The sequence below is a fragment of the Bufo bufo genome, chromosome 8 (assembly GCF_905171765.1).
Source record: "Bufo bufo chromosome 8, aBufBuf1.1, whole genome shotgun sequence".
In the NCBI taxonomy this organism is placed as follows: Eukaryota; Metazoa; Chordata; class Amphibia; order Anura; family Bufonidae; genus Bufo; species Bufo bufo.
Window position 1 is genome coordinate 33,610,419 of NC_053396.1, and position 22,855 is coordinate 33,633,273.

A 22,855-nucleotide genomic window follows, 5' to 3' on the forward strand; every position below is an offset into this window, starting at 1 on the left:
TTGAAATGAATGGGTCGGGATTCAGTGCGGGTGCAATGCGTTCACGTCACGCATTGCACCTGCGTGGAAAACTCGCTCGTGTGAAAGGGGCCTAAAGGAGTTGCACAACATAGAATCATTAGAGTAGATTATAATTAGAAGGGGTGTGTAAAGTATGCATAAAAGATGCTAAAAAGGACATGTCAGGAACGATGGCAGGTCCTCTTTAACAGATATATTTCGAAATAGATCCCTATGAACTGACTTATAAATGGTACCAGGTTTTAAGTTATGGTACAAATAGTACAGCAGACTGCACAAAAACAGAAACTTGATGAAACAGAGGCCAACACTAATGTAAACAGTGTTAGGCCTCATGCACACGACCGTATGTATATTGCGGTCCGCAAAAATTGATCTGCAAAAAATACAGATGACCTCTGTGTGCATTCCGTATTTTGCAAAACGGAATAGCTGGTCCCTAATAGAACAGTACTATCCTTGTCTGTAATGCGGAACGGAAATACGGAAATGGAATGCACCTTCCGTTTTTTTTTTTTTGCAGACCCATTGAAATGAATGGTTTCGTATCTGGGCCACAAAAAAACGGAACGGACACGGAATGAGAATACGTTCGTGTGCATGAGGCCTTATAGAAATCCATTCTCTTTGTGCGGCTGAACTTAGCCTTTGTCATCAAAATGCCTCTCTAACAAGAAATGACTAGTTATCCACTTGAAGCTTCACATGCTAATACAACATCTATCCCTCAGAGCACAATGATTCAATTAAGAAAATGACTTATTACATTTAGTACAATTCATGTGAAGGTGGAAAAACACTGTATACAAAACCTTTAACAGGCATGAAATCCTTGACTGAAATTAAGAATAATAGCCTCAAATTGACACTTAACGCTGGGTTCACACCTGAGCGTACTCTGTTGCGCTCTGTATGCGTGATTTTATCGGGCGTTTACATACACAGCTCCGGAAACAAGCAAACGCCCATTGTCGCGCGTTCCCGGAAGTCTATGTACTTGAACGCGCGACATTACGCCCCAAAGAAGCTCCTGTACTTCTTGGGGCGTAGGGCGTTTTATAACGCGTTCGTACGCGCTGTAAAACGCTCAGGTGAGAACCATGCCCATAGGGAAACATTGGTTCTTGCCTGTTGAGCGTTTTACAGCGCGTAGGAACGCACTGTAAAAGGCTCAGGTGTGAACCCAGCCTTATTCCTGCAAAGTGAGTGGTAAAATGTCTTTATTCTCCAGACTGGAAATATACAGAGGACACACTTTGCAACTTATGTGCAGCACCCCAGAACAGGGTCACTGCATGTAAAATGTTCTTATTTACTGTGTATACTGTATACCTAAAGGGGTTGTCAGGGTTCAGAGCTGGATCCGGACATGTCTTCTTCACCCAGACAGCCCCTCTGAGATGAGCATCAGAGCATTTCATGCTCCGTTGCTCTCCCTTGCCCTGCGCTGTATAGAACAGGGCAAGGGCTTTTTCTTAAGATCCGGTGACGTACCTGGTCTCTGCTAGGTGGACGCTTCCACCTAGCAGTTTTCCCGATGACATCACCAGCACTAATTGTAGCCTGTAAAACATGTAGGTTCGTGCTAAAGCCCTACTATTGGTGCCAGTGACTTCACTGGGAACACTGTTAGGTGGAAGCCTCAGCCTAGCAGTGTAAAATATAGACAAATCAGCCCTTGCCCTGCGCGATACAGTGCAGGGCAAGAAAGAGCATCCGAGCATGAAATGAACTGATGCCCATATCAGAGGGGCTGCCTGGATGAAGAAGGGAATATGTCCCGGTTAAACTCTGAACCCAGACAACTTCTTTAAAAGCATTGTTTGGACAGCTAAGGGTTAAGGCCTTGGCTCATTCCCTTTAGGCCCCTTTCACACGGGCGAGTATTCCGCGCGGATGCGATGCGTGAGTTGAACGCATTGCACCCGCACTGAATACCGACCCATTCATTTCTATGGGGCTGTTCACATGAGCGGTGATTTTCACGCATCACTTGTGCGTTGCGTGAAAATCGTGGCATGCTCCTCTTTTGCGTTTTTCACGCAAGCAAGTGCGGATGCGGTGCGATTTTCACGCGCGGTTGCTAGGAGACGATCGGGATGGAGACCCGATCATTATTATTTTCCCTTATAACATGGTTATAAGGGAAAATAATAGCATTCTGAATACAGAATGCATAGTACAAAAGGGCTGGAGGGGTTAAAAAAATAAAAAATAAAAATTTAACTCACCTAAAACCACTTGATCGTGGAGCCGGCATCTCCTTCTGTCTTCATCTTAGCTTGTACTTACCTCATCCCTTTGAGCACGAAGAGGCCGCCTCGGCCATCTTGCTTGAAGTTCCAGCGTGAAAACTGCCGTGGCGCAGTGGCATCTTCACACTCAAATGGATGAGGCAAGTATGATTTTTTTATTTTTATTGTCATTTCAGGGAAAATCGATTTTGTTACCATGAAGCATGAGGAAATTCAGCTTTGCGGCAAATCGTTTTGTTTTTTTTAAGAATCTAGCTGAGGAAAAGGGAGGACCTGCATGTGTGAGCTCCTCGGAGCTAGGTCTGAGCTTAGAGAACCTTTGTCTCTGAGACAAGGAAGCATCTGCTACAGAGAAAAATAAATCAGAAGGTCCAGAATCTACAAAGTCGTGCATTAGAATCCGTCAACAAGGTATTGTGCACGTTTATGGCAGAGAGGCTTTGCTGCTGCTAGTGCACCTTTCCACACTTTGAGACTGTTCGGCCAATCGTATCTTAAATCTGCACTTGCAGAAACATTTACCAAAAATCTCACTGCCAACCTAATGTTCTACAGAGAGACTTTAAAGAGACAGAGAGAAGGTGTACTATAACCCCCATCATTGCGATTGGTGAAGGATTTGCACTGTGCTCTGCTTTGGAACTGTGCATTGTCACTCTTGGCTGTACTACTACCCCTGTTCAGCACTTTAGATAAGAGACTTGTTTATGTACCCCAAATGGCCTGGTTACTGATTTCACCATTTTCTGGCCATTGCACCTGCCCTCTTGCCTTGCACCCAGAACAACACTTAAAGAGGACCTTTCACCCATTATGACAATGTGAACTAACTATACAGACATGTAGAGCGGCGCCCGGGGATCTCCCTTCACTTACTATTATCCCCGGGCTCCGCTCCGTTCTCCCGCTATGCCCTCTGGTATCTCCGCTCACTAAGTTATAGTAGGCGGAGACTCCAGTCACTAAGTTATGGTAGGCGGAGTCTGCCCTTGTGCTGCTGTAGCGCTGGCCAATCGCATTGCAGAGCTCACAGCCTGGAACCTCCCAGGCTGTGAGCTCTGCGCTGCGATTGGCCAGCGCTAGAGCAGAACAAGGGCAGACTCCGCCTACCATAACTTAGTGACTGGAGTCTCCGCCTACTATAACTTAGTGAGCGGAGATACCAGAGGGCATAGCGGGAGAACGGAGCGGCGCCCGGGGATAATAGTAAGTGAAGGGAGATCCCCGGGCGCCGCTCTACAGGTCTGTGTAGTTAGTTCATAGTGTAATAATAGGTGAAAGGTCCTCTTTAACATCAAGGGCACCCCAACTACCACTAGGTAGGAGCCCCAACATCAGGGTGTGCCCGAAGTGAAGAAATTGTGTGCCTTCCAGTCACTGCATGGCCCCAGGGAGAGCCAGAAGGGAGATTGCCACTGTGATCTGCTAGCACAGCAACCATCCTCCGGGCCACAGCTACCACTCCTATCCTCCGCTTCCCTCTCCCGGACTGTCTTATATGGGGCATTTATCAAGTTGGTGTAAAGTTGGACTGGCCTGGTTGCCCATAGCAGCCAATCAGGTTCCACCTTTCATTTTTGACAGCTCCTTTGGAAAATGAAAGGTGGAACCTGATTGGTTGCTATGGGAAACTAAGCCAGTTCTACTTGACACCAGTTTCATAAATGACCCCAGGAACTGAGGGAGTGGAGACACAAAGAACATATAGAGATAATCTGTGTCATGCACCTTGCCTTTACCTTGTAATACTATGTTTCCCTAGAGATTTCACAAGTTCTGGGGCCACCCCTGGTTCTGACTTCATTTTCAGAATGGGTTGTATGGTGAGACCATGGTATGTCTGCGCGAGACTGAAATGCAGCAGATTTGCATGCAACAAATCCACAGTGTTTTTTAGGGTACATGCACACGTTCAGGATTCATGTGCGGAGCATCCACACTGAAATCCGCAGGTGTTCGCAGGCAAATCTGTGCGGTCAATCCGCATCAATTGGTGCAGATTTGCGTGCGGTTTCGGTGCGGATTTTCCACATGCGGATTTTACTAAGTGAATGAAGGTAAAAATCCGTGCGGAAAAAATCTGCATCGTGTGCACTGAGAATTTCAATTTCTCATAGAATAAAATGTACATGACCTACAGTGCGGATTTTCGATCCTGATCGTGTGCATTTAGCCTTACAGTGCCAGGATAGTGGATGTAATTCTGCAGAAATCCACAGCATGTCATGGATTTCAACCTTTGCAACGCATCCAGTCAGTGCTCTGTTTTCAGATACTTCCAAATCCCATGCAGATAGAGGTAAAGAATACAACTCTGCAGCTGCCACAAGGGGGAGCATATTTCATACTGTATTAGTACTAACGTTCGTTCAATGTGCTAATACAGTATATGCTCCTAAACCTCCCCCTACTGGCTGCAGACAGACACAATTTTGTCACTTAATAGGAATGTGTCCCCAAAATATTGTGCATGTTAAAACCAGGTAGTCACTAACATTCTTTTTCTATTGTGTTTTTATTTTCTGATTGTATTTTTTTTTTTTTTATTCTTTTTTTTTTTTTTTTTTAACATGATTAATGGGGCGACCGTCTTGCCTGAGTTGTTCTTAATAACATTTAGAGATACACTTTACGGCAGCTACCATGGGCCATAGACACAGTACATTGAAGGGACATATTGTGAATGGTGGATCCTGTATTATTCTATCTATCTATCATGTCTTTCCAATCCTGTCTGTAATGATAAGCAGATAACTTGATGACGTGATCTGTACAGATACAAGGCTTAGGCTACATGCACACGACCGTATGTGTTTTGCGGTCCGCAAATTGTGGATCCGCAAAAAAAACGCATGACGTTCCTTATGGCATCCGTTTTTTTTTTTTTTTTTGCGGATCCGTTTTTTTTGTGGATCCATTGTAATAATGCCTATCCTTGTCCGCAAACTAGAAAAAAATAGGACATGCACTATTTTTTTTGCGGAGCAACGGAACGGACATACTGATGCACACAGCACACAGTGTGCTGTCCGCATTTTTTGCGGACCCATTGAAATGAATGGGTCCGCATCCTATCCGCAAAAAAAACGGAACGGACACGGAAACAAAATACGGTCGTGTGCATGAGGGCTTAGTGGCCAGTGTAAAAACTGCATGATTTTATGTTTTTTTTCTATAGATATTGACATGAAAAATGAATGTTTAACATAAAAACATGATTTAAACAACAGGTCATTTATTGATGACACATTCCCTTTAGTTCTGTCTATACAGAGTATTTAGAGATTCTATCTAAAAAAAACAGGTTGGACTGTTTTGAACTTATACAAGTTATAGAAGGGGTGCTGTACATTCGCACAAATTCGAAAATTTCTGCAGCTAAGCAGCAAGAATCTGGAGGTGAAAGGGGAGTCTGAGGGAAAGGGTCCAGGATACTTCACTGTTGGGAAATAAAAAAATAAAAACCAACAATCCTTATTCTAGTCTCTTTTAAACTGAGTGCTGTAGGATCACAATGAAGTATGTCCTCTTCAATAAATTGTAGTACTGTCAAGTCTTGGGTAACATAGTAACATAGTACATAAAGCCAAAAAAATACATTTGTCCATCCAGTTCGGCCTGTCATCCTGCAAGTTGATCCAGAGGAAGGCAAAAAAAAAACCTGTGAGGTAGAAGCCAATTTTCCCCGCTTTAGGCCTCATGCACACGACCGTTGTGTGCATCCGTGGCCGTTGTGCCGTGTTCCGTTTTTTTTCGCGGACCCATTGACTTTCAATGGGTCCGTGGAAAAATCGGAAAATGCACCGTTTTGCAGCCGAGACCGTGATCCGTGTATCCTGTCCGTCAAAAAAATATGACCTGTCCTATTTTTTTGACGGACAACGGTTCACGGACCCATTCAAGTCAATGGGTACGTGAAAGAACACGGATGCACACAAGATTGGCATCCGTGTCCGTGATCCGTGGCCGTAGGTTACTTTCATACAGACGGATCCAAAGATCCGTCTGCATAAAAGCTTTTTCAGATCTAAGTTTTCACTTCGTGAAAACTCAGATCCGACAGTATATTCTAACACAGAAGCGTTCCCATGGTGATGGGGACGCTTCTAGTTAGAATACACTACAAACTGGATACAAGACTGCCCCCTGCTGCCTGGCAGCACCCGATCTCTTACAGGGGGCCGTGATCAGCACAATTAACCCCTTCAGGTGCGGCACCTGAAGGGGTTAATTGTACTATCATATCCCCCTGTAAGAGATCAGGGCTGCCAGGCAGCAGGGGGCAGACCCCCCCCCCTCCCCAGTTTGAATATCATTGGTGGCCAGTGCGGCCCCCCCCCCTCTATTGTAATAATAGGTTGGTGGCCAGTGCGGCCCCCCTCCCTCTATTGTAATAATTTGTTGGTGGCACAGTGTGCGCCCCCCCTCCCTCCCTCTATTGTAATAATTCGTTGGTGGCACAGTGTGCGCCCCCCATCGGCCCCCCCTCCCTCTATAGCATTAACAACATTGGTGGCCAGTGTGCGGCCTCCCATCTCCTCCCCCCCCCCCCCCCATCATTGGTGGCAGCGGAGTTCCGATCGGAGTCCCAGTTTAATCGCTGGGGCTCCGATCGGTAACCATGGCAACCAGGACGCTACTACAGTCCTGGTTGCCATGGTTACTTAGCAATAGTACAATAGTAGAAGATTCATACTTACCTGCTGCTGGCTGCTGCGATGTTCGTGTCCGGCCGGGAGCTCCACCTACTGGTAAGTGACAGGTCTGTGTGGCGCATTGCTAAATGAACTGTCACTTACCAGTAGGAGGAGCTCCCGGCCGGACACAGACATCGCAGCTCCCAGGTAAGTATGAATCTTTTACTATTGTACTATTGCTAGTAACCCGCTGCCACCAATAATCGGGGGGGGGGGGGGGGGGGAGATGGGAGGCCGCACACTGGCCATCAATGTTGTTAATGCTATAGAGGGAGGGGGGGCCAATGGGGGGCGCACACTGTGCCACCAACGATTTATTCCAATAGAGGCAGGAAGGGGGGGGGGGCGCACACTGTGCCACCAACGAATTATTACAATAGAGGGAGGAAGGGGGGGCGCACACTGTGCCACCAACGAATTATTACAATAGAGGGAGGAAGGGGGGGGGGGGCCGCACTGGCCACCAATGATATTCAAACTGGGGAGGGGGGGGGTCCCTGCTGCCTGGCAGGGTTAATTGTGCTGATCACGGCCCCCTGTAAGAGATCGGATGCTGCCAGGCAGCAGGGGGCAGCCATGTACACAGTTTGTAGTATATTCTAACTAGAAGCGTCCCCATCACCATGGGAACGCCTCTGTGTTAGAATATACTGTCGGAAATGAGGTTTCACGATCTAACTCATATCCGACAGTATATTCTAACATAGAGGCGTTCCCATGGTTATGGGGACGCTTCAAGTTAAAATATACCATCGGATTGGAGAAAACTCTGATCTGATGGTATAAAAGGGACTCCAGACTTTACATTGAAAGTCAATGGGGACGGATCTGTTTGAAATGGCACCATATTGTGTCAACGTCAAACGGATCCGTCCCCATTGACTTGCATTGTAATTCAGGACGGATCCGTTTGGCTCCGCATGGCCAGGCGGACACCAAAACGACTTTTTTTTCATGTCCGTGGATCCTCCAAAAATCAAGGAAGACCCACGGACGAAAAAACGGTCACGGACCTACGGACCCCGTTTTTGCGGACCGTGAAAAAAACGTCCGTGTGCATGAGGCCTTGGGGGAATAAAAAATTCCTTCCTGACTCCAATCAGACAATCAACGACCCCTCTCTAGTAGCTATAGCCTGTAATATTATTACGCTCCAGAAATACATCCAGGCCCCTCTTGAACTCTTTTAGTGAATTCACCATCACGACCTCCTCAGGCAGAGAGTTCCATAGTCTCACTGCTCTTACCGTAAAGAATCCTCTTCTATGTTTGTGTACAAACCTTCTTTATAGATGCAGAGGATGTCCCCTCGTCACAGTCACAGTCCTGGGGGTAAATAGATGATGGGAGAGATCTCTGTACTGACCCCATATATAATTATACTTACTATGTATAAACATGAAAATATATACAAAAAACATCCCTTCCCACATAAATCATTCCACTCCTCCTTTTGATTGCACTTATTTCAAAACCCAATACTACTATTTCATATTTAAATACTTAAAAAAAAAAAAAAAAACACATGCCAAATTTGCCAAATAAGAGCTAGAATTCCCTTTCTAGTTTTTACATCACTTCAAATCCACCAAATGTGTGAAAAAAGCCTCCTCCTACGTCACTAGGATCTTCCTCGCGCAAAGTTTACGTTTAAATCAAGCGAAAAATCAAAATGAATATTAAGACCATGCAGTTGGAGGGTGTCCAGACAGTAAATCCATTTTACTTCTTTTTGATTTATCTGTCCAAATGAATCACCCCATTTCCACTCGTACACGGCAAAACACACCCTCCTTGAGCTGCAGCGGAAGAACGGCATTCCCCAACATAGGCTGATATGTGACGTTTCCACCCGTTGGAATTCCACCCTCCATATGTTGGACCGACTCTATGAACAGAGAAAGGCCATCAATGATTTCCTGATGATCCAAGTAGGCAGGAGTACTCTCCTGTGTAACTTCGATGTCAGCCAGTGGCAGCTCATGCGTGACATTTGCCGTTTGCTCAGGCCCTTTGAGGAGGCCACGTTATTTCTCAGTCGCCAGGACTACGGGATGAACGATGTAATTCCACTGCTTCATGTCCTGGAACAGATGCTGGTAAATCTGGCTGGTCAGGGGACTGGAGACGTCGTGCCTACATTTCACAGCCACATCAGGCCTGTGGGGGCTGAACTGGAGGAGGAGGAAGACATTGGAGCACAAGTAATGTCTAGCAAAATGGGTTGTTTTGCTACACAGATGACAGAGGAGGAGCAGGAGCAGCCAGAGGAGCTACAGGGCGATGAGGAAGATAAGGCAGAGGAACCAGACACACAGTGGCAGTATGCAGTGGAGATGGAGGCAGGGATTCCCTCTGAGTCACTTGCACAAATGGCCCGCTCCATGCTAAGTTGCTTGGGTAGTGACAGCTGAATTGTCACCATTCGGCAGAGGGATGACTTCTGGCTCTCCACCTTGTTGGACCTTCGCTACCGGTCCAAAATGAAGGCCTTTTTTACACCCACTGAGAGGGAGGACAAACTGAAGTACTATATGAAGTACTATAGCCCAGCCATGAAGTAGGGAGGGGGGGAACAGCATGAGAAGTCAACAGAGTGGCCCTATGACATAGTGGTGAGGTGAAAGCATCATGAGGAGACCAAAGAGTAGCCCAATCACAGAGTCTGTAGGTGGCGGCAGCATCAGGAGGCCACAGAGTGGCACAATGACAAAGTGTGGAGGTGGCGGCAACATCAGGAGACTACAGAGTGGCAATGTGACATACAGTAGAAATAGGAGCAGCATGAGGAGACCACAGAGTAGCAAGGTGACATAGTTTGGAGGTGGTGGCAGCATCAGGAGGCCACAGAGTGGCAAGGTGACATAGTGTGGAGTTGGAAGTCACATGAGAAGAATACAGAGTGGCCCAATCACAGAGTCTGTTGGTGGTGGCAGCATCAGGAGGCCACAGAAAGGCACAATGACAGAGCGTGGAGGTGGCGGCAGCATCAGAAGGCCACAGAGTGGTAAGGTGACACAGTGTGGAGGGGACAGCCACATGAGGAGACCACAGAGTGGCAAGGTGGCATAGTGGTGAGGTGGAAGCAGCATTAGGAGACCACAGAGTGGTCCAATCACAGAGTCTGTAGGCGGCGGCAGCATCAGGAGGCCACAGAGTGGCACAATGACATAGTGTTGAGGTGGCAGCAGGATCAGGAGGCCACACAGTGGCAAGTTCAGATAGAGTGGAGGTGGCAGCCGCATGAGGAGACCACAGAGTGGCACGGTGACATAGTTATGGAGGTGCAAGCAGCATGAGGAGACCATAGAGTGGCCCAATCACAGAGTCTGTAGGTGGTGGCAGCATCAGGAGACCACAGAGTGGCAAGGTGACATAGTGTGGAGGTGGCAGCCGCATGAGGAGACCACAGAGTAGCAAGGTGACATAGTGGTGAGGTGCAAGCAGCATGAGGAGACGATAGTGTGGCCCAATCACAGAGTCTGTAGGTGGTGGCAGCATCAGGAGGCCACAGAGTGGCAAGGTGACATTGTGTGGAGGTGGCGGCAGCATCAGGAGGCCACAGAGTGCAAGATGACATAGAGTGGAGGTAGGAGCAGCATCAGGAGACCACAGAGTGGCAAGGTGACAGTGTGGAGGTGGGTGGCAATACCAGTACCCGCTGAAGATGGTGGGTAAAAGAAGGAGCACTTGGCATCAGATGTGTGGCATCAGGTGGGTGGCAGCATCAGAATAGTAGCTGAGGCAGGTAGCCAGAAGAATCCAGTCACTTTTGTCAAAGTGTTGGTGTGGCACCATGGATGATCTAGTCTGATGCATCAGGAATTGGTGGGTGGAAATCGTAGCTGATATACGCCTGATTCATCTTGTCAAAGGTAAGCCTCTCCACATTTTGGGTGGACAGGCGAGTTCTTCTTGGGGTAACTATGGCCCCCACCGCACTAAACACCCCCTCTGATGCCACACTACTGTCCGGGCAAAACAGCTTTTCCAGGGCAAACTCAGCCATTTGCGGCCACAAATCCAGTTTGGCTGCCCAGTAGTCCAGCGGATCTTCAAGGTCGGCTGGCAGGGTACACTCCAAGTATGCCACCACCTGCTGGTTCAGGCTCTGCTCTACATCTAGCTGCTGGTGAGTAGTTTCTTCACTAGGCGGGTGAAGAAAGCTGCTCATCAGCGACTGTAGACTCAGGCTGCTGCTGATGGAACTGGTACTGCTCCGCCACCCCACCACTCCCCAGAAGCCATGGCAATGGACGTGAGCGCAGAGGGCCCCCCTTGTCAGACCTGTGAGAGGATGGAAGATGGCACATATAGGCAGCGGCCAACTGACTACATCGGACATGGCCCACCTTCTGTTCTACATGTGTGTGCAGCAGGGCTGGTACTGCGTTTTTGGCAAAGAAATGATGGTGGGACTTGGAAAGGGAGGGACTGCAGCACCAGCAACTTGACCAGGAGCACATTCAGCTTCTGCGCCGTTGGATGAGCGAAGCGAAGCGGGTGGTCTACCCTGGGCGTGTTTTTGACTCCCACTGCTGACTCCCGGCCACGCTAGTGACTTGCTGGCGCACGGGCAAGCTGCCACCCTCTTCTCCCGATGATGATGAAGCCCCTTCATCACTCGGCTTCCAAGTGCGATCAGCTACATCATCGTCATCGAGTAGTGTCTGCACATCACTGATGTTCTCTTCAACCGTCTCTGGGTCAGGAGCCTGACCACTCTCAACACCAGCTTCCACGCCACTCTCCTCATCACGACTTGCCCGCCTAGCGGCGGATGTCTCTTCCTCATCGTGGCTGGGCAGTAGCTGCTGACTGTCCTCTAGTAACTCTTCCTCGCTGAAAAGTGGAGCAGAGCCCACAGCATATAATACTTCTCACGTTGAGGGAACAGAAAAGGACAGAGGCAGGTTGAGGACAGATGAGGGCACAGGGCCTGCTTCCGGGCCATGCCAACTAAGGGTTGTGTCTGACAAACCCACTGAATCTTGGCAGGAGTGTCTAAATGTCACATGTGATGAAGTCTAAGATCGAGTCAACCATTCAAGAACCGCTGAGTTGCTGGTCACGACATGACCGCTAGCTGACACTGGGAATTCAAGGCCTCTCGAAGTGACCCCTGCTGCCACGGCCCCTTACTCTGCTGCGACCTCTGCCTGTGCCAGAAACATTTAGGCCTCTGCCACTCCCCTGTGCAGGGCCTGGCACTGACATACTGTTAAATCAAATAACCAAATGTTAAATCAAATATTTTTTATTTCGACACTAATACACAGCAAACAGGGCTTTAGAATATGTCACTGCACCGCTAAACGGCAACGCTGAATGGGCAATGCTGAATGGGCAAATATATATATTTTTTCGCCACTAATACACGGCAAACTGGGCTTTAGAGTGCACCACTGCACCGCACAAGGGCAATCAGGCCGTATTTTTTTTTTTACACTTTTACAGAACACAACAGGCTTTTCAACACAAGTGCAATGCAGGACGGCGAATATATTTTTATTTTGCCAGTAATACATGGCAAACTGGGCTTTAGAATATATCACTGCATCGCAGAACCGCAATTAGGCCCTCATTTTTTTCTGGTTTTACACAAGAGGTTTTTCAACAGATAAGTGCATCGCAGGACAGCGGCTATATTTTTATTTCGCCAGTAATACACGGCAAACTGGGCTGTAAAATATCTCACTGCACTGCTGAACGACAATTACGCCCTCATTTTTTTCTAATTTTACACAAAAGGCCTTTCAACAGATTAGTGCACCGCTGAACGGCGAATATATTTTTATGTTACCAGTAATACACACAAACTGAGCTGTAAAATATCTCACTGCACCGCTGAACGGCAATTAGGCCCTAATTCTTTTCTATTTTTACACTACACAAAATGCTTTTCAACAGAAAAGTGCAACGCTGGATGGCAAATATATTTTTATTTCGCCATTAATACGAGGCAAACTGGGCTTTAGAGTATAGCACTGCACCACACAAGGGCATTTAGGCCCTAGTTTTTTTTTACACTTTTACAGAACACAAAAGGCTTTTCAACAGATAAGTGCAAAGCAGGACAGCGAAAATATTTTTATTTTGCCAGTAATACACGGCAAACTGGGCTTTAGAATATATCACTGCACCGCTGAGTGGCAAAGATATTTTTCCTTTTTCCACTAATACACGCGCAAAAGGGCTTTAAAACAGATAACTGCACCGCTGAGAGGCAAATATATTTTACTTTTGCCATTAATACATGACAAAAAGGGCTGTAATTTTCGCACTTCACCACACAACGGCTAATAAGCCCTTTTTACCACTAATACAAGCCAAAAAATGCTTTAGAACATATAACTAACACTGCACTAGGGCAAATAAAACATAGAAATATTTAATTGTAATAACCTGTTAATGCATGTATCAAACATCACTTGCACCCTAATAAAAAACGGTTTGATGGAATTACAGAGCTGTATAATGGCAATTTGGATCCCCAGTCAGTGCTGAAAGTTGTAATAGGAATGTTCCTATTAGGGCTCGTTTTGTGCGTTCCGTATATGGGCCTTTTTTTGCGTTCTGCATACGGTCCGTATACAGAACCATTCAATGGTTCCGCAAAAAAAAACAGAATGTACTCCGTATGCATTCCATTTCCGTATTTCAGTTTTTCCGTTCCGTTGAAAGATAGAACATGTCCTAAAAAAAACTGAGCACATGTGCTCCGAATGTACTCTGTTTGTCTTCCGTATCCGTTCCGTTTTTGTGGAACCATCTATTGAAAATGTTATGCCCAGCCCTATGTAATTACTGTATATGCCATATGGAAAAACGGAACGGAACCGGAAACACTACTGAAACAAAAAATGGAAAAACAGATCCGTTAAAAACAGCCCGCAAAACACTGAAAAAGCCATACGGTCGTGTGAACAAGTCCTTACCCAGGCTGTCACCTTTCCGAATGAACCCTGTTCAACAGAAATGCTGTGGATTGATTCCTCCCTATCCTTCCCCTACACCTTGAATACTCTTTCCCTGCACTTGTAAATCCCCCTTTTTTTTTTTTAGCACAATGAAGTTTTTCCTGTCACTGTCCCTAGCGCCTGCAGATGTCTCTCCCTGCACTAAGTACACTGGTAAATGGCAGAATCTAAGATGGCTGCCTCTATTTATAGGGCTGTGACATCACAGGGCTGGCTGCTGATTGGCTGCATGCATTGCATTGTAGGTGATCCTGCCTTCCCAGAGTTCCTTGCCCCATGTCCTCACACGTGCAGTAGCCATTTTAGGAATAAATGCAATTCATTACCACAAAGAGTGAGGAAATTTTTCCTGAAATTCGGATTGAATTCCACTTTGTCAGCTTCGATTCGCTCATCTCTACTTACGACATTGCCTATATTTGCGCCTTTTCTTTGACAACACATTCATTAATGTGATGGCCCTAACACCACTTAATTAACCCCGTCCCCCCACTTTCATCAGCAGGTTGCTATTTTGGGGTAAATTCATCTAAACCTCTGCTCATTTTGGGTTTAGCAGTCCAGTGTGTGGCCTTAATGAATGACAGCTAATGAATGACAGCTATGTGTGCACGCTCCCATAGGGCATGCTGCCAGTCACTGATAAAACCGCCCATAGGACTCCTAAAGATTTAAATAAATTAAAGGGGTTGTCCCATGACTAATGTAAAAAAAAAAAAATTAAATCTGACATCATATAGTACATGACAATCTCTTTCCAACAAAGCTAGAACCAGCCCTGTACCTCACATGGATCCAGAGATCTCCTCATTCATTGCTCTGCTAGATTTATATCAAGCTGACAGCTCAGGGGGCGTGTCTTTTCTGCTGCAGCTCAGGGGGCGTGTCTCAGCTGTCCCTATCACAGCTCAGGGGGCAGCTGAAGGATAAGCAGTTCAAAAAAATAAGAAAAACAAACAAACAGCAGATGGCGCTATACAAATACATTTTATTGAATAGTTCAGTGGCTATGCAAAATTTTTAATTACATGCAATTACAGAAGTATTCAAATCCAGGTGCTGGTTTGAAAACGGTAGATCACTGGGAAAATCACTGGTTCTGCCAATTTTTTATTTTTTTTATCCAACACTATATAGCAATTTGCTCAGCTCCTCCTGCTCTATAAGGCCCCTTTCAGACGATCGAGTCCCACGCATTGGACTGTCAGGGAGTCCTCATTTCCCAGCACTGACTGGGTCGCGCAGCATTATATTGATTTATGATGCTATGTAACCCTTCCAGTTCTGGAATGTATTGGCCAACACTGACATAATGTCAGTGCTATCCAATACATTCCAGAGCTCTAAGGTTTCCATAGCATCATAAATCAATATAATGCTGTGCGACCACATCAGTGCTGGGAGGTCAGGGCGGGTGCTCTCCCTGACACACACTGCGAGTCTTATGCTGATGCGTGGCCTAACATGTTGCTGGTAGATTGGACTGCATTTTCGATGGGTTCCCTTTAAGTTGTATTGGACAGAACAAATCGGGTTAAGTATGCTGTTGCTAATCTCCATGCATTTTTATATAATAAAAGTGAACATTTCAGAATCGAAAATGGCTTGTAGATTCTGTGTCCTCATAAACCCAGTGCTTTCAGCAAGAGGCAAAGGCAAGCTTCCATGGTGGCATCCACCTTGCGCAGACAATAATAGGTGCAAATGTCATGTTTGGTAACATTGTTCTATAATGTTGATAAATCCATTTATACAGCTCCATCTCCGACCACGGTACTTTCACTGCTGCTGCAGCCTCAGCTGTACAGAGCTGAGTTTCATCTTGCATTCACGATGCAATTGCTTTGATAAAGAGAATTTCCACATTTCCCGCACAATCAAATCAAAAGCATTGACTTGGAGAGGCTTCTATTTGTGCCGCTAAATAGATTTCTCTCCTGAGCAGGTAAAGTGTTTTAATTAATATTGGAGCTTCTCAAAACAGCAATATTTATGAAGATCACTCCGGTAAGCATCCATTCTGTCGAAGGACTTAATAGAGCTTTAATGGGTTGACCTGTCATTCGATTTCATGTCTTGCATTCATAGAGCAGTGACTGCAGAAGGGGAGAAAGGGCTTTTTATAAGCCAGCATATTCCCTTAACCATTTCCAAGTTATCAACAGCTTCTGCTAAACAAAAGCGGTTCTGAATGAGGAGAACACTTGAGGGCATAGAAATAATCCGAGGCACGTCTGTATGTGTGATGGGTTCCATTGTGACACGACCAACTGCTTGCTGCCTCTGTATGAAGTGAGTCAACGTTATTTAGCCAACATTCTTTGTGGCTTGGCAGAATGAAAAGATTATTCGGATATTCAATTAAACGCTGAATAGGGGCTCTCTGAGAATCAGGTGAGTTAGACAACGACATTGACATTCATCAATGCAATGTCTTTATGGTTTTTATGAAATAACCTCAGGAACATGGAGATGTGTGGCTTTTATTTAGCGAAATCTTTCAGTGTAGCAGAGGGAAAAAAATTCTTGAGTGCGACACGAGTTATATTTAGAAAAAAACACATCCTAGCTTCAGGTTTGGCTCGGGAAGTAGAGACTGTGCATAGTAAAGGTGGTGGATAAGTATAATTTTTAACCCATTAGGTTCATGACAAGCAACCCTTGACATTGTCTACTGGTTATTGTTAGGAAGAAAGCCCATGAAGACCACTGTCCTTTTGAGAGGTACCATCACCAGCTTTGGGATTTTTCAGGATTTGCATTTTTCAATGAAATACCATAAAAATTACAGATGAGAAAATTTGATATCCGTTTAGGGACAGATTCTAACCAATTGGTCAAAAAATTTGATTTGGGTCAGATTGGTTTTTACCCGAATCAGAAGATGCTCTAATTGGCCTGAAATCTGTATATGACTCTATGAGGTCTCCTAGAACTCATATTTTTTTCTTGTCTCTCTCTCTCTTTTCATTTTTTTTCCATTTTTTTTTTTTTCTCTCTCCTCTTCCCCTTTAGGCTCTTTAACTCAATGACAGCAATAGTAAATAATGTCACACTCCCCTATTGGATTTGCTTTTTAAAATAAAAAAAATTCTTATTGGGGAAAGATGCCTGTCCATGTCTATACATACACACGGTAGTATCTAAAGAAGCAGTGGCTTGTTATGAACAAGCGGTCCAGAAATTATGCTTTAAAGTGGTTATCCGAGATATTTAAAAAAAAATTAAAGCACTGTAAATCTAATGGTAAGCAATATATATATATGAGCTAAGCAAGTTTAAAGGCGTTGTACACTTTTTACTATTGATGACCTATCTTCAGGATAGGTCATCAATATCAGATTGGCAGGGGTCCGACTCCCGGCACCCCCGCCAATCAGCTGTTTGAAGAGAAGTCAGCACCACCACTGCAGTGGTGAGCAGGTTTAATTACAAGTATAGCACCCCCCATTCACTTGGGACAGCTCTGTAATGTTCACTTGAACAGACAGAGCCATCCCATAGAAGTGAATGGGGATGTCATACTTGTAATTACACCTACTCACCAATGCAATTGCTGCGGCGAGCAGGTAAACAGAGCAGAAAAGGAAGCAGTTGTATGAGCTCTGCCTTCACTTCAAACAGATGATAAGTGGGGATGCCAAAAGTCAGAGCCCCACCGATCTAATATTGATTACCTATGCCTGTTTATACACATTGTAGTATTGTAAGAAGCAGTAGCTTATTCTGAACAAGCCTTCAAAAATTCTCCCTTTTGTTGGGAGCAACAGCATTAAAGTGTAAATTTGGACCTCATGGAAAAAGGAGATGTGTGGCTGTGTAGGGGTAACAGTAGCAGCAGTAGTAGCTGTAGCAGTAGAGCATAGAACCAACTAGACAAGGCAGTAGATGTGTGGCTGTGTAGAAGTAATTGTAGTGGCAGTAGGGGGAGCAGCATCCATATAGTACAGAATAGGATGGCAGGCAGACAGCATCAGTGACATGATTGGGCCGACGATATATAGCCAATGTCAGCAATGGCAGATCTTTTCATTGGCCTCAGCTGGAGGTGTGTAAAAATCCTCACAGATCCATGCCTCATTCATTTTGACAAATGTGATGCTTTGTATACTTGCGAATGACAAGTTTGCCCATTTGGGTGTAAGGACTCCACCTTCCGCTCTGAAAAACTTTTTTTGAGATGACACTGGATTCTGGCCAAGATAATACAGTGAGACCAAACTGGGGCAGTTCCAGTCACTGTTCCAATTTGCCCGCCCAGAAATCCATGGAAGCCGGAGAAGTGCCACAGTCTAGGTAGAATTGAACATAGTTGTTCAGGTGATACATATCCATTTGCTAATTTGTATCAGTCTGTTACGGCACATGAAGAAAACTGCTCCACCGTGTTCATGAGACAGAATTGGCTGCTGGTGGTGCTGCTGTAGTTTTTGCTACTTGTGGTCGCAGAGACCACAGGAGGTCAATGGCTCAGCAGAGGGAGAAGAGGGGCTTCATGGCCAGATATGCTGGTGGCAGGTGTTTGCTCACCGAAAGCTGCTGCAAGCTGTGTACACTGTGTAGCTCCAGCACCAGAAGTCGGCGCTGGAACTACGTAGCTTCATCCGTTGTGCACTGCAGTTATCAGGCCTGTCCAGTAAACAATATGTAGAATATGCAGAGAATAAAACATCTGAGGATAATATCAAATAAATTGTGGACATGATTACAAAAAACATGGCAAATTCTTACCAAAAACAGTGCCATGTGCAAATAGGTTGTGTGTGATGTTGCAGCACAGCTCTGTTCATTTCAATGGACCTCATTTGCAATACCAGGTACATATCCAATAGGTAGGTGTGGCACAATATATGGCAAATGTCGGCTCCTGGCATCTCTTTCAAGCACAACGGTGTACATAGTATAATGGGACTGAGCTGCAACTAGGCCATGTGACCGATGTACGGTGACGTCGTATGGCCTAGGAAGAGGCCACTGCACTCACAAAGCGCTGGCCTCTTCTAACAGCTGACTGGCTGGCATCCCGGGTGTCAGACCCCCACCGATCTGATATTGATGACCTATCCTGGGAATAGATCATCAATATATACAGTTGCAAGAAAAAGTATGTGAACCCTTTGGAATGATATGGATTTCTGCACAAATTGGTCATAAAATGTGATCTGATCTTCATCTAAGTCACATCAATAGACAATCACAGTCTGCTTAAACTAATAACACACAAAGAATTAAATGTTACCATGTTTTTATTGAACACATCATGTAAACATTCACAGTATAGGTGGAAAAAGTATGTGAACCCCTAGACTAATGGCATCACCAAGAGCTAATTGGAGTGAGGTGTCAGCCAACTGGAGTCCAATCAATGAGATGAGATTGGAGGTGTTGGTTACAGCTGCCCTATAAAAAACACACACCAGTTCTGGGTTTGCTTTTCACAAGAAGCATTGCCTGATGTGAATGATGCCATACTTTTTCTTGCAACTGTATTTCCGGATAACCTCTAAGTCTGTTCTTGGCATAATAGAAATCAGCTCTAAATGCACTGATTCCTTGGTGGGCTTTTGTTTATACACAGTAGCCAATCAGAGGAGGCAGAGCTGCACTAAAAAGCAGGAAAATAGTAAGATCTGTGAAAAATAAATAGCAGGTAATCATCACCTGTAGGTACTGACATATATACTGTATCATTTTTTATGCTCCCGACTGGACAGTCACTTTTGTTCCCATTAAAGTACTGAATTTGGTTTTCACAGGTTACATGATACAATGGATTGTTTTGATCTCATATGCAATGGATCTTAATGGATCCTGAAAAAGTGGATACATGTTATTTCCGTTTTCTTTACCGGGCAGAGTTTTGACACCTGCAGATAAAATAGCACCAGTGGTACCAAGGATGTCATTACAGTACCAGAACTTAGTATTAAGGCTGGGCCAGACTAGAATTAAAAAGCATACCTAGTACACAAACTTCATCAGTCTGTCGGTAACTTTGAACTCTCAAAACTGCTGACAGCTCCCTATAGGTGATGGGAGAGTGTGAGCTAGACAGGAAGGTTGCATGACTGAGATACATACCCCCGAAGCTGCAATGGGACGTCTGTATGAGGCAGATCCTCCATGTTCCCTGCCTCAGCCTCCCTGGACTAAATACGTCTCAGCCCCCCCCCCCCCCTCTGCTCTGAGCGACAGTTCTATCACCCAATCAGGAGATCAATGGGGGTTCAATGCTTCATTGGTCTTGTGCTCTGCATTACGAACAGTAGCCAGGGCAATGCACAAAATGAAAAGCCTACAGTTCTTGCCTGAATACTTCAGTCCCTTCAAGCAGCTAGGACAAGAGATGGACCCCCACCAATCTTATTGCTGGCCAATCTTAAAGATAGTCTATTCATTTAAATGGCTGGCTAACACCTTTTTAATATTATTTTCCCTTTGAAAATGGCTTGCGATCTGCAAAAGGTTGGGGACCTTTGCTGTATCCAGTAGAAAAGGCAATCTATTACCACCTTAATATAAAAATAACTGTTTCAGTTGAGCAATTATTGACTTGTTGGAGATAAAGGAGGACATCTCCTCATTCCCTGATTCAGTTACTTGTGAAGAAAGATTTTCACAGTAGTGTGTTTGAAGACCTAGGCAGACAATGACAATAAGATACTGTGCTGTGGATCAGCATGGCTCTTTTATGATACTCCAACGACAACAAAAACAGCCTTGTTCTATAAAAGTGTATTTTTCACTAAAAAGACCTGTGTTACTCCTCAATGCCAGGAATGTTTATTATTACATTATGACTGCCACTATATTTATCTGTTTGGATTATGTTTACGTGTACCTTTCAGCATTTTGCTCATGAGCGACCTTAATGTCAGGCCAGGGTTAAGCATCACTGTGGCCTCACAAGGGCCCACTCTGACCGCAGGTTATTTTAAAGTGGGTATGATGCTTCTCTTGCCCCACCCCACAATTGCCATGGGTCTCTCATAGATTATACTGGTGCATCATCCCAGTCAGAAAACTTTGTTATCAACCCCCTTCCTACCCTAGACCACCTAGGATGTTACCATAAAATTGTTCCCTGCCCTGGATAACAATGGATAGTTACCATTAATGGGGTTGTGGAAAGGTTAAAATGTATTCCCTATCCATAGCTGATTGGCTTGGATATGACTGCAGGGACCCCTACAATCCTGAGAATAGTGGTCTCATTCCCTTGTCTAAATGGAGCGGCATGCTGCCATACGATTCCTTCTTTGTGGGACTACCCGAGATCGTAGATCAAATCTACGACCAAGAATTAAATCTTCCCTAACAATATTCTGAACTTGTTTTAATTTCTAATCAAGAGAGGTTCAAATGTGCTTCAGTTTTGAGTGATGACAAGAGGCAATTGGGCATTAAAATGTGCCCAGAATATTGGTGCTGAGTTACAGATGAGTAAATCGATTCCTAAAAATGAGTTCCGTTTGAAGGCTCTCACAAGCGGCCCCGAACGCATCCGTACTGCCCTAATGCATTCTGAGTGGATGCGGATCCGCTCAGAATGCATCAGTCTGGCAGCGTTCAGCCTCCGCTCAGCAGGCGGACACCTGAACGCTGCTTGCAGTGTTCGGGTGTCCGCCTGGCCGCGCGGAGGCAAACGGATCCGTCCAGACTTACAATGTAAGTCAATGGGGACGGATCCGTTTGAATTTGACACTATATGGCTCAATTTTCAAACGGATCCGTCCCCCATTGACTTTCAATGTAAAGTCTGGACGGATCCATCTGAAGCTACTTTCACACTTAGAATTTTTTTCTACAATATAATGCAGACGGATCCGCTCTGAACGGATCCCAAGTCTGCATTATATGAGCGGATCCGTCTGGGCAGACCCCAGACGGATCCGCTCTGAACGCTAGTGTGAAAGTAGCCTTAGCTGATCCGTTATGGCCACTACACCCCTCTGTTGATTGACAGGGCTAGGCATCATAAGTGTCTTCTCGACTGACCCTGTGATCCTGTTCTGTACATTACTATTATCAGCAAGCAGATGTACTGTGCATGAACTGGTGGTGTAATGTACGGGCAGTAAATTAAAGTAATAATTTATGTAATTAACAATACATCTATATTTTCTGCTTATTATTCTTATTTTTATGATCAACAGATGAAAAGTTCCTGGAAAACCACGATTTAGCCAAGAGCGCTCAAGAGAGGGTCAACTCTGCCCTCCTGGAATACACAATGTGCCACTACCCCCACTGTACGGACAAGTATCGTCTACTGCTTCTGCGGTTAGCTGAAATTCGATCCATCAGCATGCAAGCAGAAGAGTATCTTTACCACAAGCACCTTAGTGGGGAAGTTCCCTGCAACAACTTACTAATTGAAATGCTCCATGCCAAGCGAGCTTGAGAAGCTCCATCCAGAAACGGCTCTATATTGAAGCCTTCAAAGGATTGTTCCATCTAAAGAAGCCAGGGACTCTGCAAAGAGTGAAACCATTTTTATCAATGCTGCCTGTCCAGAAAAAAAAATTCTTTGGTGATATATTTAACCTATAGTATTGGAAAGTTTCAGATTTATTTTAATATAATTGTGGCTCTTTACGGAGTGGTCTATTACGTGTATTGGATTTTAAATATGCCATTTGTTGTGTTTTTGTTCATGACGATCTAAATGCTTCTTAACATTTAATGTGAAGAGAAAAAAACAACCGCTACATGTGTGGGTGATCTGTAGGTATGTTTATTTAAAACGGTCTTAAGATACCATTTTATTACTTTACCGTATGTCCAAAGTTCAGCCATATTGGTGTGCTTGAATATGGCTTTGTCGCTGAATCCATTTTATTCAGATCTGTTGTGAATGTGTTTATAGTTCGGCACAATAAGTCTAAAGCACATATTTTAA

At 45.0% G+C, this 22,855-nt stretch overlaps 1 protein-coding gene across 3 annotated transcripts in view; it reads left to right on the forward strand.

The window, feature by feature from the left end:
* NR5A1 (nuclear receptor subfamily 5 group A member 1) overlaps positions 1-22,479 on the forward strand; it is a 250,094-nt gene extending 227,615 nt beyond the window's left edge. For all 3 annotated transcript variants that reach the window (XM_040405831.1, XM_040405829.1, XM_040405830.1), the window contains exon 7: positions 22,110-22,479. In XM_040405831.1, coding sequence (XP_040261765.1) covers positions 22,110-22,357 — 248 coding nt within the window. In that variant the 3' untranslated portion in view covers positions 22,358-22,479. The remainder of the gene's footprint in view (positions 1-22,109) is intronic.
* The last annotated feature ends 376 nt before the right edge of the window (positions 22,480-22,855 follow it).